The 18,070-nt window shown below is 37.5% G+C and overlaps 1 protein-coding gene across 1 annotated transcript; it reads right to left on the bottom strand.

The window, feature by feature from the left end:
- Nucleotides 1-63: 63 nt before the first annotated feature.
- trdmt1 (tRNA aspartic acid methyltransferase 1) lies at nt 64-16,648 on the bottom strand. Its single transcript, XM_084747166.1, is given in 11 exon segments — nt 64-899; nt 3,318-3,447; nt 6,833-6,890; nt 7,968-8,308; nt 9,982-10,050; nt 10,153-10,222; nt 11,045-11,110; nt 13,297-13,368; nt 15,116-15,192; nt 16,171-16,280; nt 16,507-16,648. Coding segments are annotated over 11 exon segments (1,158 nt in total). The 5' UTR covers nt 16,571-16,648; the 3' UTR covers nt 64-798.
- Nucleotides 16,649-18,070: the final 1,422 nt, after the last annotated feature.

Genomic DNA, 18,070 nt, shown 5'->3' with positions numbered 1-18,070 from the left:
ACACACACACACACACACACACACACACACGCACGCTCTCCTGAAATCATGTGAGACAGCCAGTAAAGTGAACAACTTTGCCGAGTTGGGATGTATTTTTTATGTTAAGATGCTGATCTGACCAGCCCTCACATTACAGCAGATATGATTCTGATTGTGTAATAAACTTTGTCTCAGATGTGAAAATGTGGAGAACCTGACACTGAATAGTTCTACTGTACACACAGTTACAGGAGGATGAAACCAAAGGTGGCAGAAAAAAATAGCCACAAACTCATACTGCTGACAATCTTGCACACAGGTAGACATGATGTAAAAAATAGATAAAATAACTCCCCCATGGCTCGGCATCTGAGCGGCTAAAGGCACCATCTCACTACCTCAGTCCTACACCAGAAAAGTAATCCAGGGGATCACCACTTAATTAAATTCTTGGTTGCAAGATAAATATTCTTATTCATTAATTGAGATAAATGTTTATGTTTCAAACATTATTTTGATGACTTGTGTTGACATAATGTTAATTACATCAACTTAATATTTATACACACACATATATGTGTGTGTGTGTGTGTGTGTGTGTGTGTGTGTGTGTATGTATGATTGTCCTCATAAAAAACGTGCATATTCAAGTTCAGCTGAATGCCTGCGCTGAACAAGTTTAACATGTAGCAAAGTCAGCAACTTACATTGTGAACATCTCAAACAAAAAGCTGTTTTCACAGCCATTGGGCGGAGATCAGTCTGTAATATCATCCACAATGGCAGATAAGATTGTCCTCCAGTGTGTGTCCAGTATTAGGACACCAGCAGCTGCAGCAGTCTGGCCACCACCACAACATTCAGACTGTTTCCTAGAACTTTGTACTGCTGCTTGGTGGGTACCTGCTTGGGAAAGGCTGCAAAAGACATGAAAATAAAACGAAGAGAGTATGTTAACACTTGGGTAGGTATTCCCTCCAATAGTATAACAAACTTAATGTCACATTTAAAGCAGAATATGGAAAAAAGATGTAGCAACAGTCATCTTACAGCTTATTTGTGTGTGATTTAGAAATGACTCTCCTTAATGTCTGTTTGTGCAGCTCATTTGTTCAGGACAAGTTAAGTCGGTATTTTACTCAAATTTACAGTCATTATCCTTCAGATAGAGCAATGGCTGCTAAAACAGGAACTGGACACTCAAAGACACGACTGATCAAATCATGGATAACCACAACATTTGGGAAAATAGTCACAGAAACCTCTTGCTCTGTGGCCCTCTGTACAGAACTTCTGCGAAAGGGTCTCCATTTGCAACCAAAATCCCATGAAAGGATTTCTATCAAATCGCCACTGCAGTGTCCACAATTTGACAAGTCGACAGGTAAAGAGGCAGAAAAATGCACAGAGAAAAACAAAAAAACCCAACAATATACGACCCAAAATAACCAGGATTCTGATTTGCATGGGACTAATAATGTCAAGACCTCTGTTTCTGGCCAAATATGGTGGGTAATTTGCAGTGGAATAATCACTTTATAAAAATTACCAAAAAAAATACAAATTTTGGACATGGCAGATTCACACAGGTTTTATATCACAGACGACCTCTGCAGTTATTACAAATTACTGGAGATAATACTAGTCCTGTATTAATACTGCTTTAGTATCAGTCGGATTAATAGACTTAGAAAGTATAGTAGTGAGGGATATTTTTAAAAATCCAATTCTACTTTTGGAAACACTGATGTCAATGAAGTTTTAAACTGTAAATCTCTACTATGTTCAGTTTATGAGCTTTGCTGAACATATTGCCTGTGTGATGCAGTCATATGCCTCCGCCAACTACTTACAGTTTGCATTTCTGTCTGAACAGATTCATATAATATGTGTAGTTAGTAGCGAAGACTTTGAAACAAAAAGTATGAAGTGTGTTTTTTGGCACAGTGGAAGTTAAGCTGCTGTAAAGTAATATGCTGTCATAGTGATGCACGGGTTATCCTGCAGGTTAGGTGGGTCAACTTATCTGAAAATACCACAGGTTTAGGTGGGCAGGTCAGGTAACAAAGCAGCAGCTGGAGTAAGTTTTTAATAACCAGAAATACTCAAACACACACACACACACACACACACACACACACACACACACACACATCAGCGGATCAGCTGTGTAGACAGTGATGGTGTCGACCTACACCTGGACTACTGTTCTGTTTCAGTTACATGACAGGAAGAGAGAATGAGAAGATAGAAAATGTGAGATCCAGAGTTCTTGTCTTTGATGACGGTTTACTTGTTTTGCTGCTAATCAACAATAATGAACACAATTGGAGCAATTTCTGTTTTTTTTTTTTGTAGGCTTGATCCTTCCACTGCTGTGTGTTGAGGAGAAACAGCACACTCTGACAGTTTCTCTGTTCCAGCAGCAGGATCAGCCAGTTGGAGAGCACAGCACAATCCTGCATATTGTGCTACTGTTGTGCTGCTATAATGCATGAAGTTGGTGATTTGTGGGTTTACAACACAAAACATTGAAATTTCATCAGCTCTAAAAGGGCAGCACTTTAACATGCTGTGCCAAGGCTAACTGAGGTAAGGGAGCGCCAGACAAGAGTGCCTCTTACGTTAACTGAAACTGAAATCCCTAGCCAGAATAACTCATATGTAACAGTTATTAACCATTTTACACACATTGAGGAGAATTTACACAACAACACAAACCAGAAAACAAAACACCCATAAAACTGCTCAAATATAGAAACTGCAAAAGAATGAAGCGAGTGAGAGTGTGATGGAGTCCAGGTCACATTTTAATCTGTGGTTCTTCCTGTCAGCACTCCACTCTACTGTGTTTGTTATATACTGTCACTGATAAACCACACAATTTTACAGAACGTCACTACATGATTATCATATTTGTACCAGTTTTTGTTTTATGTCTCTTCCTCCTGTGCATGTACTCACACTTCCTCTCCCTCACTCAACAACAGGTGTGCACTTTCTATTCTAGTGAGCAATCTGGATTTATTTTAGAAACAAGAGCAATTACCAGATCAATACATATTAATGACATGTGGCATATTGTACAAATGGCCTGTAAGTGATTACTGTACTGCAGCTGTAATAAGAAATACAGTAAAAGCATATTCATGTTATCTTATGTGGACAGTGACACTCAAGATAGATTCACACTCTATTATAGCTGGCTGACTGTTATAATGGCTGACAGTAGGGAGTGCTGCAGCCCCCTCAGCATGTGTAGCTGCAGGCGTTTGAAAAAACTACACAGTTAAAAAAACAAAGCTGTCTGTGATTGAAGAAGGTTTCTGACTTACAGAAGCTTGAAGGGAAACCCATGAGGTTGGCCACTTCTCTGGGAGTAAAGTAGCGGAGCTTCAGTTTTGATAGCCGCTGGAGTTTCTCCTCTTCAGAGCACTGATCCAGACCTCGAAACACACCCTCCATCTGCACAGCACACACAGCAGAAACACACACCGACGGGAAAAATGCTGTTCATGGGTTTTACATGACTGGTTTTCTTTCTGATAATGTATTAAAGCTGAACATGTAGAACAGGGGTGTCTAACTGCAAAATGGTTGTACATGTAAGACTAGCCTTTATAAATGTGTCAATGTGTTATCATATCACACTCTACTGCTACTGGTTTTAGTAATAACTTAATAATTAATAACTAGCTATGAAATCAGAAGTCTAGGAAAAATAATGACAGACATTCAAGTATATACTATTATACAACTGAAAAACAAAGGAAATATACAAAGTAATGTAAGTAATAAAGTCAAAACAACAATAAATCACTTTTAAATCAAACCCATTAAACCCCATTTTTACACTCTTGCTTTTATGTGATGTCATCCCATTTTAATCTTATTCTTTTATTTCATCTTATTTATACTGTCATGTGATGTTGTCTTATTTCATTCATTTTATATATTTATATTGACTAGAGCCATGTTTCCAGGACTTTTTTTCTGAGGACCCACTTTTTATAAATGACAAACTATTGCGACCCACTTTACAATAACCAATAAATCTCGGGAAGAGTTAATTTGTGCATAAATAAATATTTATGGCCCATTCTGCATCACTGTGTATTATCTGACATATTTTATTGAAATCATAGACCTAATAAATGCTTCAGGAATGAGAGATACATTTATTTAGGCTAAGTTAACAGGTCATCTTATTATTTCCTCTCATCAGTAAAAAAAAAAAAGTCTTATTTATTTGGTGATCCAGTTAAACCCTCCTGTGACCCACCTGTGGGTCCTGATCCAGTCTCTGGGACTGACTGAACTAGACTACATCACAACATCTCTTCCCTCTATTTTCATTTATTCTTATTGTCATGATTTTCTTGTTTTCCTGGTCTTTTCTTTTTTACTGTTTTGTCTTTTTTTACTATGTTTTTAGTGTCTTTTGCTTGTGTCTTAGTTTACTTCAATTTTAGTGATTTTTTTTTTTTTCTTGCCGCTGTTATTTTGCCTCTGGGGTATCCTGCCTTTTGCTTTGCCTGTAAAAACACTCTGTTTTTCAAGGTCCTGTATAGATAAATTTATCAGAATTATTATTGTTATTGTTATTATTGTTGTTGTTGTATTTATTATCACTATTATTATTAGCTTTCAGTTTATGTAGCCTACAAGCAAGATTTCAAATACAAAATGTTAATTTGCTGTATGATTTTGGGACACTATTTAGCATACTGACATCTAGTAGCAAGAGATCTTTAGTGTGAAGATCACAAAATCTAGATGCATTCTGGGACATGTAGTTTATAAATAATGTACCTCTGACTCAGAACAAAATTGTGTTACATTCTTTACAAGCTGTCGTGGGACAAAAAATAAGGTGCTGGGACGAATCTGACCTGCAGACCTCGAGTTTGACACATGCTTTAGAACATTGTGGTGTTATTATATTATCATCAGGGGTGGGATTAATTCATTACAATTAACCAAATTACTCTAATTAAGTAGTTTTTTGGGGTACTTGTACTTTTATGACCATATTTTTTTAGGTCTGTACTTTTACTTGTACTTAAGTATTCATTATGCCATGTAATCTTCTTAGTTACTTTTAAAATCATAGTTGAGTACTGAGTACAATTTGAATTAATATCTAGACCTTTTATCTTCATTTTTGTAGCCAATACCAAGAGTACCTGTCTGCAGGGAAGATGGCAGACAAGGGTGCCACCATAGCTCTACTCCATACCGGAAGTCACAACCGGAAGTTGGTCTTCTTTCGTGTATATTATTCGCCGCTCCATGCTGCATAATTTAATAGTTAATTGACTCTAAGTCTTTTCACGACTTTATACAGTATGTAAAACTGAGATGTTAGCACAGATCACATATATCATTCACGCTGGAACTAAAAAATAACAATCACCTTCACATTAGCATGGTTAATTGTAATTTAAGGAGGCCAGCACTGGTGGTAATACAGTGTAAGGACTATATTTCCCAGATATTATACAGGATCTTCTCTTTTTTTTTAACCTTTATTAGGAAATTTACAAAACAAATTGGCATAGTACAGTGTGGTATATAATTAATTAATTAATAATTAAAGTCACAGTAATAAGAAAATTAAAGTTGTATAAAATAAATACCAAAAAATGTCCATAAATAAATAAAGGAAATAAAAGAAATTCAGTAGGGAATAAGAGCACAGAGCTCGGGGTTCTCTGTAAGGTTAAGATCTGCTAACTTGCAAAGTTTCATTGCATTCTTTTTCTCCATATATTTCAGTGAAGAAAAGTAATGACACATTTCCTTGTGAAAAACAGAAATATTATGCTGGATCTTGTTTGCAGGAAGCTGGCATGCTCTCCCTGCCTTTCCCAGATATGGCCCAGCCTGCCCACCAGAAGATTCCTTCATTAAATACCTTACAGACTCCCCACACATTGTTTGCTAAAAAGCACAGGAGAAAAGCTTAGCGATCTACTGTCTGGACGTACCGTAAACGCTGAATAAGTAACAAGATCTACAAAGGAGACCAACTTCTGGTTTGGACTTCCGGTATGGAGTAGAAGTATGGCGGCGCCCTTGTCCGCAATCTTCCCTGCAGACGGGTCCCTCTCGCGAATAAAGTGATTTGATAGCAAAAAAGCCAATGAAAACCAGGACATATGAACAAAAAACAAAATTAAACAAAAGTATATTTAATGACTGATCTTTAATTGATTTTACATTAAGAATTTAACCAGTTAAAAATGTATTCATGGATATTTAATAGTTGTGGCAGTAACTGCACCTCATCTAGCTTTGTTTGGTCTGCTGGAGACATTTGCTGAATAAGGAAATAAAAACTTGAAATGAGAGAAAAAAAGAAAAAAAAAACCAAAAAAAAAACCACTTGTTTTGTATCAAATCAATTATTAATGATTAATTGATTGTTAGTGTTTTAACTATTGGTAAAGCAAAATACAGAAAATTTAGAGACCTAGTCTGGAGAGGTGATGGTGACATCATCGATTAAAAGTAACTAATACTCTGAGTAGTTTTTTTGACAAACACTTTGTACTTTTACTTAAGCATTTTTCTAACACTAGTACTTTTACTTGTAATTGAGTAATATTTTAGCATAGTATAGCGCTACTTGTACTTGAGTACAGATTTTCAGTACTCTTTCCACCACTTATTATCATTGACAGTGAAACAGTGATGAAGCAGTGACTGTGACCTGGAGAGCATCTGGATCACATCACAGCTGATCCTGAGAACATTTGTGGTGAAGGGCTTATCTCTGAATAAATGAAGACAATCACCTCAGACATCCTTCAGTCTTGTTGACGTTTTCACTGAAACTAAAACCTACCTCTGTGTCTATGCTGCACTGTAGTACTGAGCCAGTCCCCTCCACATATCGCCCATAGCTGTGGGTAAAACACATGAACACAATCAGCATTGACAGCATTACTCACCACTTTATCAAACACCACATTTACACTGTGGAGTCACTGAGATTTAAGATTAGAGATTCAACCAAGAGCCTAAAGTGCACCGGTCCAGATTTGTACTCTATACTCTGTGTCTAATCAGGTCAGGTAGGATCTTATGTCTGTGTGTCATTAGGCCCCATGTAAGAAACCATTTACAAACTAATTTCCTCTTATTTTTGTTTGTATCTACGATTTATTCTTATTTAGTTGTGGATCATGCAGTATCCATTGATTTCTGGGATTCACAAATGTTTTCTTATAGTTTCTCTTCTCTGAGGTAAGACAGATTTTATGAGTGGGCCAGATCACATCCAGTTTTCACTGTCCTCTAATTGTTTGTCAAAACACAAGAAAGCAAGTTTAAAGAATATTTTAGTATTTATAATAATCAATTCTAATAATAATAAATATTTTAACATGTAGTTATTAGTTATAATTATCATTCAAATCAATAGTTTTTTACAAATCTTAACACATCTCATTCCTGCTTCAAAATTTGCTGCTTTTATCTATTTTATATGTTCACTATTTTAGTATTTTTAGACTGTTGGTCACACAAAACAAGTCATCTGATGACATCTGTGGAGCCCATAAAATGATTTAAAATAATAAAAAAGATATCAGAAAAGTATAACTGAAACTATATTTTAAATACAATTGTTAAATATGACTGTTGGTGTGAGCTTGCCACTAGCCGCCTGTGTCAGGCGGTGAGGTGGCTGCAGGAAACAACAACAAACTCAGAGCTAGAAACCGACACACTAAAAATGACAAATCAGCTCCTCGCATGCAAATGCTCCCTCCTGATACTCAGAGTGTCCATCACTGCATCCTATCTTGGTACCCAAGATGATTGTGATTGGTTTAAAAAATACAAACAAGCCAAAGAGTTTTTCTCTCATAGCAAATAACAACTGGAGTCAGCTCTGAGCCCTGTGGAGACATCTGACTATAGCTAAGCTGTTGCTATAACATACTAATGTGACAAGTGAAGACAGTTAGTGGACCCACCCTTTGGTGAAGCAGACAGACCTCCTACATGTGGGCCGAACGATGTCCAGGATCAGAGCGTATCTCAGCAGAGTTTTAGGAGGAAGGAGGAAGTGTTCTATGTTTACTTCTGTCTGTGGTTCCAAGAAGTCCTGGATCTGCCTCACAGACAGATCACTGTTCTGATCCAACTTCCTCTGGATCTCCACTGTCGTCTCCAGTTTGTACAGGAAGTGACTCGCCTGTGTGTCCTCCTCTGGCTGGCAGCTAACTGGACAGGGAGGACTCAAGACTGTGGGCTCCTTAGTGAGATCACTCTCAGCAGGATGTAGAAACACATCTGAAATCTAAAACGACACTTTCTCAAAAGCCTAAAATACATAAACACACACAGACTAGTATTGTGGGGTCAAATAACCAACAAAAGCAGTTTGTTTTTCAAGGGTTAGTTCATGACACAGAGACAACTTCTTTGGTAGAAATAGTTTCCAGCAGAGGTGGGCAGATATTTTTCATGGGGGGGCACATGAGAAATTGATCAGGCTGCTGTGTGCCAGACACAAATAAGATAAGAGATTCTAATAATGGTTGAATCTTAAATAATGGAACAGTCCTAAGTGTTCTATATGGGGCACACCAGCATGCAGATGTCTATGTCTAATAACTAGCTAAGTCAGTATTGCACGTCTATTGTTGGTCATCTTTTCTAAATTTTCCACGTCTTGAATTGCTATTTTTGTGGGGAAGGTCCAACACTTTGTTTTACAGTATGCCATGCATGCAGGATACACTTCACAATGATAGAAGCAACTATGTAAGAAGAACAACATAAACAACAAGGGTGTGTTGCACTGAGTGAATAGAGTTGCAGTTAAATATTAAAGATACAGTTCCTTATCGTTACCAATGAACACAGCACTGAGCCCTTTCAAAATGTTTAAAGGTAAGAAAAAAGATATATGGACTGTCTGTTCGATTTTAATCGCAGTATATATATATATATATATATATATATTCTTTTAATTTATATTTTATTGAAAATTGTCCTCCTACAATTACATTGTCAGGGCGCAACATACATACATCATCAAGCAGTTATCCTTAAGTCAATGTCTTTATTGTCCAGCGGTGGTGGTGGTGGTGTCCTCTTCTTGTGTTCTATAATTAGTCCATTTTTCATTAAATTGTGCCTCTTGTAATCTCAGTTTATGTGTAAGTTTCTCCATTACAAATATCTCTTCCACAATGCACATCCACTGCTCTTCAGACGGTGGTTCCACTTTATACCATAATCTTGTAATTGCTTTTTTACTTGCCGTTAACAGTACTTTAACAAGGTACTCATCTGTATTGTATTGTGTTTTGTGTCAGATTTCCCAAGTAGAGTATCTTGCATGTTTTGGGTATCTCATATCCTATTATTTTTCTTAAACCCCACCATATCTTATCCCAGTATCCTTTTATCGTTTGGCAAGACCAAAATATGTGTGTATGACCGACATCCATGTGACCACATGGTTGTTGGTTAAACACCAGTTCCTTCCTAATCTTTGGAGTTATAAAAAATCTGATCATATTTTTCCAATTGAATTCTTACCCCGTTCGACCATTGTGCATATTGCAGTGATGCCTTTTTTCACCCATTCCTTGAACCCTTTATCGTTCCTACCAGGTACAAACCTAGACTCAAATGCAAACCAGCTCAGAATTTTGGTCACTTTCTCCAGTTTATACCTTTCAACAACTGTATTCCATATTTCAACTGTAGTTTTGGTTATTACATCCAATTGATTACCTAATTTGTTCAATAATCCTTTATATGCTACTAGATTTCGTACTTCAGTGTCTATTGTCCCTATTTCTATACTTTTCCACCTTGTCATAATCGCAGTATTTTTAAGGGCTGATGATGTCCTTGAGGGCCACATGGAAGCTTTCAGTTGACCAGATCCAGCCAGTCAAGCTTTGGTTGACACAGGAGACTAGCACTAAACTGTTTCTTTGTCCCTTTCATGACAGTAGGACGACTGTCAGCAGGACTTACCTTTTCTGTTGAAATCTTAGCAATCAGGTAATAACGAAGTCGTGAATTTGGGATCCCAACCTGTATTTATGAACAGAACAGTGATAATATCATTTACTACTGTGTGTATGACTTCCACAGTACAGATGTATTTAATGGAGAGTCACAGTGTGTCTTTCTTGCCTTTGTAGGAGAGACCATGATCTCCTGGTAGGTGTATCCACACTCCTTCAGTGTTTTCACCAACTGCTCTCTGGAGAACATAAAGATGAGGATAGATTAATTCTCCAATAAAATGTCTTCACCTATGTAGAACATCATTACAGTGGTTAAAAGGAAAGAAAATATAAATGATTCCAAAATCACTGTTGAGAAACAAAAGACCTCACAGAGTTAAAATTTGCAACAACAAGGTATTATTATATGTACCAACAAGGAAGAAGAAGACAAAGGAGACAACAAACGAGACAAGAAAGAAGGCGACGAAGAAGAAAACAACAATGAAGACAAAGAACACAAAAAATAATCAAAGATGAAGAAGAAAAGGACGGATATGACAAAGAAGATGAAGACTACAAAGAAAAAGAAGATGATGAAGATGAAGAACAGGATGAAGACTAAGCAGAGGACTATGAATACATCAAAGGAGATGAGAAAGAGGATGAAGAGTCAGTCTACTTTCCTTGTTGGCAAAATCAGGTGATCAAAACCTTCTCAATAGTTATAATGATAAAGATCTGAGCTCTTCTTATATCACTTTAATGGCTCTTGTTCAGACTGAAAGGACGGATCAATATCCCACAGACAGCTGTTGTATTTTGATAACTGATGATGAATTGGTTGTATTTTCAAGATTATTTTGGGTACACATGGTGCAGGTTTTGTTAGATATGTATAACTGTCATCAGTATATCACACTAACACTGTGTTGACAATCATACCATCTAAAGCAGGCTGAACAGCAGTGAAAAAGCTATGCTAGAAATGAATGTTCATAATGTTCTGATTTTTAACTGTATGCATACATGTGTTGACAGTACAAAGTGTGTCAAATAAAACTTTTCTCCATAGTTACCTGGCAGAGGAGGTGTCGAAGCCTTTCACGTTCTCCAGCAGGATGAAGCGGGGCCGCCTGCACAGCCTGGACACACATCAGCATGTGACAGTCAGGAAGAAAGGATGACAGGGTTAACTGACAGAAACCAAGGTAACACATCCATCCTCAGTCCACAACAGAGAGAACACGCCTGAGCTCTCATTTATAAAACTTCCACACCTCGCCTGCTTCACATCATCTCACTGTAGACAGCTGAGTGTGTTCATTTTACTGTTCACACTGTCAATACTGTTCATACTGTAAATATCAGATCATATGTATTATATACACACATCACCACTACACACGACTCTGTACTTCACTTCTTTTTAAATGCTTCACTGTAGCTGGTTGTCTTACGGGTAATTTACACCAGACATGGCTACGTAACGGCTGCGCCGCGACTCGGAGAGATACACTGCCATTCTAGTCAATGCTGCAATTTACACTAGAAGCGCCGCGGCACGTCTCAGCAGCGTCCCAGAAGCAGCTCGGCGCTCCGCTCTGCGGAGAATACACAGCCAGTCTATTTTTTGACAGATGGCGTGTCAATTGGCACAGAGCAGGTCGAACGGGTAAGAAGTCAGGCACGGAAAACGGGAGAATCCGGTCGATTTTCAAAATAAAAGACCCCGTGCAGACTTGCGATCATAAAGAGAGACCGAAAATAAACAATTTAACTACGTAGCCTACTTATCCATGGTAGAATCACAAAGAGCAAGGAAAGAGGACTTAATCAACAAAATCAGAGCAAGTAAACATAGTCAGACGGGCAAAACGCTGCGCTGCTGAAACGCTTCTGAAGCGTAAATTGAAGTCGCGTGCATGACGGAGCAAAACTGCGGCGCAGGCGCACCTGCTATGAATTACGGGTTAGTCTTGTACTCTGTGTGATGACAACAAGATTAAATCTTTTTTGTTGTTGTTGTTTTGATAATTATGTACTATATCTGGTATAACAGTGAACAGACATTGTTGCAGATATTTTGCCTCTCCCCGCTTTCCCGTCCACGCCCAAGTTAGAACCACTATGTGCCTCACAACATGACAGAGAGAAAAAACTAATAATAATGATAATGATAACAAATATCAATTCACCTATTTTTGACTGGGGTATATGGGAGGAAAAAACAAAACTATAACAACAAACAAACAAAACAAACAAACAAAAAATCCAACTGAATCTGATAAATGATGAATGTAAACCGAGGTATGAAACCATGTGTGAGGTAACAGCAGACCTCTGATCAGAGGATACACCAAACACAACATGAGGTCAGGGTTCAGCACTGGTACCAGCAGGGACTCCAGTCAAAAACTGGGAACCAGTTAGAATCCAATTTGGTGACATATGTATAGTATCAAAAGACAACAATATGTTGTGCTTACAAAGGGGACAACAAAGAACACAAAAATGACAATGATGAAGAAGACAACAATAACAAAGATTATGATGAAGATGACAAAGAAGAAGACAAATAAGGAGGCAAAGAATGATAAAAAGAAGATGAAAATGACAAAGAATAAGATGACAAAGAAAAAGAAGATGACAACAAGATAAAGTCAAGGAACAAGAAAATGACAAAGATGATGATGAAGGAGATAACAACAAAGACGAAGAAGAGACAATGAAGAACAAGAGGATGAAGCAGAAAGGGAGAAGAAGAAAAAAAAGAAAAGATGATGAAGAAAGCTGAAGAGAAGACAAAGGAGACGATGAAGGACACGAAGATGATGAAGAAGAACACAAAGAAGGTGACAACGATGACAAAGAAACAGTAAAGAGGATCATAATGACAAAAAGGAAGACAAATAAGATGAAAATAAGAAAAAGATGAGGAAGAAGAAAAAGAAGAACACAAAAGAGTAGGAGATGATGAAGTAGGAGACAAATAAGAAGACAGCAAAGTAGTCAACAAAGAAGAAGAACGAGTCCACTGTCTATCTGTCCAAACATCAAAATAATACAGAGTGGAGCTTCTGTCTCAAGGAAACCATCTTTGACACAGAGTCCTGACCATTTCACACTTTTCTTATTATTGTTGATGAAATATTCCCACAGCTGTCAGCTGAATGTTCACAAAGCTTTTTTATCGCTCATTAAAACATTGTTAATAATTAAAGTTAGAAAAGCAGCTCTTGTGCTTGAGAACTGCACTGCTTCAAACTGTAATTTCACTATTAAAATATCTTTTTACTGAGGCTGAGCAGCAAAACCAGAGAATACAGACCTTGGCAGAAGATCAAGGATGTAGAGGAAGCTCCTGGTTCTGGGATCAGCGATGTCACCCTGAAGTCCCAACCTGCACCAAGAAAAACAGCAAATAAACGCTTTTAAATTGATAGAACATTTAATATGCTGATTTGGAAAAAAGTTACCATGATGAACAAACAAAGAGACAGCAGGACTGGAGAGGTGTAGGATTTTGTTTTTATGTATTTTATGTATTTAAGAGTGATAAAAAGGCATTCACATAACTACATGCATGATAATAATAATGTGATTCATATAAAAGTTATTCAAAACAAAATTATAACTGTCTAACAACCTAATATCAACCTAACATCACTCAGGTGTGTTACAGTTTGAGTAATAAATTCCTTCATTCAGGCTGCTGTGTCCCTGTACTGCAGCTGAGAGCATAACAAATGTAACCCAGAGGAACACAGACAGTCAGTCAGTCAGTTTGCTGTGTGGATTCATTTCAGCAGTCAGAACTGACTGACTGAAACAGACCTGTTTTACAATCAGTGATTTCCCCTAATATAACACAACACAAAACAGGGTTTAATCAAGAAGTAAACAAAAAAAATGTTTTTTCAACCTACAATTTTTTGTTGACATTTACTTTTGTTCTTATATGAACACAAGTCTTTGAGTTTTGGAAACAAAACATTTTGTATTTCAAAAATTGTTAAGTAAAGTTTTCAATCAACCTAATAATAATACATAGAGTGAACAATGTTTGAAATACAGAATTCTTCAGGTTTATAAAAACTCAAAGTTTTCGGTGTATCTAAGGAGGAAAAGTAAATTATGAACTCAATAAAAGACAGTGTTTCCCTTGTCCTGGTCAAATTCAAATGATCAGGGCCCTGTTTTCCAGAGCCTTCGTAGTGCTACGTGCGTCGTAAGTTGTATTTTAAGGTCTCCCTTAAGGTTACGGGCTGTTTCCCAGAGTTGGGACAACCTTAAAGGAGACCTTAAAATACAACTTACGACGCACATAGCACTACGAAGGCTCTGGGAAACGGGGCCCAGTTCGTTATCAGGCTTCAGACGATCAGGCAGAGGCTTCATGACGAGCTGATCATGTGAATCAGGTGTGTTTGAGCAAGGAAACATCTAAAACATGCAGGGCAGTGAGCTCTGAGGACCAGGATAGGGGAAACACTGAAAGATTATAGGACGGCAAAACTTTTCTGAGCCTTTTTAACATGATACAAGCTTGAAATCTTGAGTTTTCTTTTTTTTAAATGTTGAATAACCATGTACCAAAAGAGAAAAACAAACTGCTTAGAAAATGACAGCAAAGTGATTGAGGAGGCTGAAGCCACACAACACGTGATATTCAGTGGACTAAAAAGTGGGGTGACTTTAAAAGCCAAACACAAATCTTGAGTGTGTCGCTATTTGTTTGTCCCATATTTATTGATGATTCCTGTCACACTGTTCATAAAACTGAGGCAAAGTTCACCACTCTTCTCAAGCTGGAGTACTCCGACATAACCAGCAAGAAAATCACTTCAGTCAAGTCTAGACTCTGCTTAGAGGTAAGATCATTTCCACACCAAAGTAAGGTTTTATAAATAACATTTCATACTTGGGTTTTTACTGAAGTCCACAGAGGGGTTTCTGGGAAATTGTGTCTGGAGAGTTGATTTGCTGTGGCAACAGGTATATAAGAAATAGATGAGTACACCATGTCTACAGACTTGAGTCTAGCTGCTAGAAGTATTTGCAGGCTCCTGGGCAGGTCAGCAGTCTATCGAACCTCTACTGAGGTTCTACTGTATGATCCAACATGACACAGTGCAGAGAAGACGTACCTGGTGAAAGGCTGGCAGGGAGGACTCATCACAATCATGTCAAAAGATAATTTATTGAAGTCATCTAGTGTAATGCACTGAAAAATAAAATAACATGAGAAAAGACTAGTCAGGTTTGAAAAAGTTAGAACGTCGAAATGATAGAAAAATAAATAGTAATGTAATACATGTAATTAGCCTCTCTGAGCATGAAGGCAGTGAAACATTGTGAGAAGGCTGTCACTCTGTCGCAGGACAACAGACAAACTAACCTGCAGAGGTTTGAATCACCGGCCACGTTTACATGCACACAATATTCAGGATTTTGCCTTTATTCTGTAAAAGACAATATTCATTCTACGCCATCCTCCATTTTTCATTCATTTAACCAGCATCTTGCAGCAATCTTTACCCAGCCCTGCAGACAAGGGCTGCACGATTAATCACAAGTGCAATAAAAGTGACCAAGTGCAATATCCAAATCACAGAACCAAATTCTTGACAAGTATTTGACAAAAGAAAAATCTGTTCCCACTCCCATTCCCAACTTGATCTCCAGATTAAAGAAAACATGTTTGTTTGGTTCAGACCTCAGTAAATATCACATCATCACCATTTGAATAGTGGTTTTTCAGTGAACATGAAATCTGTAATGCAAAACTGAACATTTCCACTGATCATATCACAGTTTCAGTCAAAATAATCACAACATGACTTTATGACTTTAATCATTTTGCAAACTGTTGTGTAGTTGTTTTTTTTTACAGCACAGAGCTGCCTGTAAACAAACAAGAGGCTGTATGTCACAGTCTGCAGAAAAACTCCAACTGAGACACATATTCTGAACTTGCTGTAAACATGTCCAAAGAATGCTCCAAAACCAGAACCATACCAATGTGTCCCTGATGTCTTAGTCAGAATATGATCCAATCAGAATAAGACTTCATTCAGAATATCCAATCAGAACATGCTGTTTACAGACTCGTATCAACTAGTGGCAAATGAATGTGCATGTAAACATGGTCACTGTTCAGTTCAGACACGAGCAGTCAGTCCAGACCTCCACTATGACCCACCTCTATGGTCTTGTTCCACAGAGGGGTTTCTGGGAAATTGTGCCTGTAGATCTGATTCGCTGTGGTGTTTATGTCAACGGCAGCCACCACCTGGAAAGAAACGCCACTCTCTGGAGGGAGAAAATAAAGATCTGTAATCAGCGAATGAAGATCTTCTAAACTTTCTAAAGCTGTTTACGTGGAGTCACAGGAGAACAGTGAGACTAGTGAATGGTTTTACATACACAGCTCCAGTGAAGGACAGCGTGTCCGAGAGAACATGTCTCACTGCTTGATTCAGAACGTCCAGTGAAATAAGGACGAGCTCCAATCAGCACATATAAACCATCGTCTCACCTTTAAGAGCATAATGCATCCCTCCAATCCCACTGTACAGCTCCAACACCCGCAGACTCTCCATGCTGCGTTACAGCTTCCGCTTCTTCATCTTCTTCTTCTCCTCCGTGTCTCATGTATGACACACAACCACATGGTGCACTACCGCCACCATGTGGTGTAGAGACTGGGACACTTCATGCAGTCTGATTCAGCTGGGTGATCTTTGTGGAGGATGGAGACTGAGGTGGTGTTCAGTTCTACTGTGATCCCCAGAGAGAGTGTTTGTTTTCAGCCTGGGGGTCTGCAACCTTTCACGATCAAAAGAAACATTTTTGGCCAAAAAAAAAAAAAAAATCTGTCTGCAGCCACGGCTTAAAATTTAGTATCCATAGCAGTTAGACTGAAGAAGAGGAGCCACTGACAAAATGTAGAGGAAAAGGCACCGAGCCACAGACATGAGCTATGACACACATTTTACTTGACATTTTTGGTATATAAGCTACATGCGTTTACAGTTAAATATAAGAATCAATTTACACTCTAGTTGTGCCCAACTTCAATTATAGAGTTTTGAAATAAACTTTAAATAGTTTAAATAAATTTAAATAAACTTTAAATAATTTCACTGCCCTATCTTTTGTTGAGATGACTTTCTTTTATTTTTAGATAAACTTTAGAGAAAGCTGTGAACCTGATTTGTCATAATTTTGGTGCCTAAAAATTAAGATTTGAGTTTTCAAAAGGTTTGCAGTTGTTAAAACTTTTTCTAAACTTAAGTATTTGGGTTTGGCTCAAAACTCAAAAATCTATTGCAGTACATATGTAGAAGAAAGCTGCATGAAAAGAAAAGACTCAAGTAAAAAGTAAAAGTTCCTCAAATTTGAACATAAGTACAGTCAGTACTTGAGTAATTGTAGCTATCTTTATTTCTTGTTCATTTAAGAAGAGAATGTACACATTCATTTACATGAATATTTGAGTCAATTATGTAAATGTGCCAGATTTAGCCACGCAGGCTAATTTTCATCTGCGGTCCCTGACAGGCTGATGGAATAATAAACATGTTAACATGTTAGAAGACCAGCTTCTACTTATTCTTTGACTTGTGTACAGTGAGTGTAGTAGTTCATACACACAATCCAGTTCTTTATAAATGAAAGTTTTTTACACCAAAAATCTCAAACTCTTGTCTATTAAACCTTGTAACAGGCCAACATTTTAGTGATTAATTTTTTTTATTATATGGAGATGTCAGCTCCGTCAGATGGAAAATCTGACAGACTTGAGGTCTTACAGAGTTGACAAAATGTTGTTTTTTTTTTTCATTTCACAGCAGAGTTGTAGTCAGCAGCCATTTTATTTTTTAAAGTTGCTCAGAATTCTTCTTCATGCTAACCAAAGTTAAACCATAATTGTGATAGCAATATTATTTAATGAATTTGTTGAAAAAGTTTACCGGTGCTTGAGCAGTATCCCTGCCTTTTTTAAACCATGAGTGAGACAGTGGTCCTTAGGGTATAGCTAACCCGTTTTATGCCTAATTAAATCACGTTTTTGTAAAAATCTGTCAGTTGATGGAAAG

Source organism: Lutjanus erythropterus, chromosome 21 (genome assembly GCF_056507025.1).
Source record: "Lutjanus erythropterus isolate fLutEry1 chromosome 21, fLutEry1.hap2, whole genome shotgun sequence".
Classification (NCBI taxonomy): Eukaryota; Metazoa; Chordata; class Actinopteri; order Lutjaniformes; family Lutjanidae; genus Lutjanus; species Lutjanus erythropterus.
The sequence above is the reverse complement of the archived record's forward strand: the minus strand, read 5'-3'. Positions and strand labels throughout refer to the sequence as shown.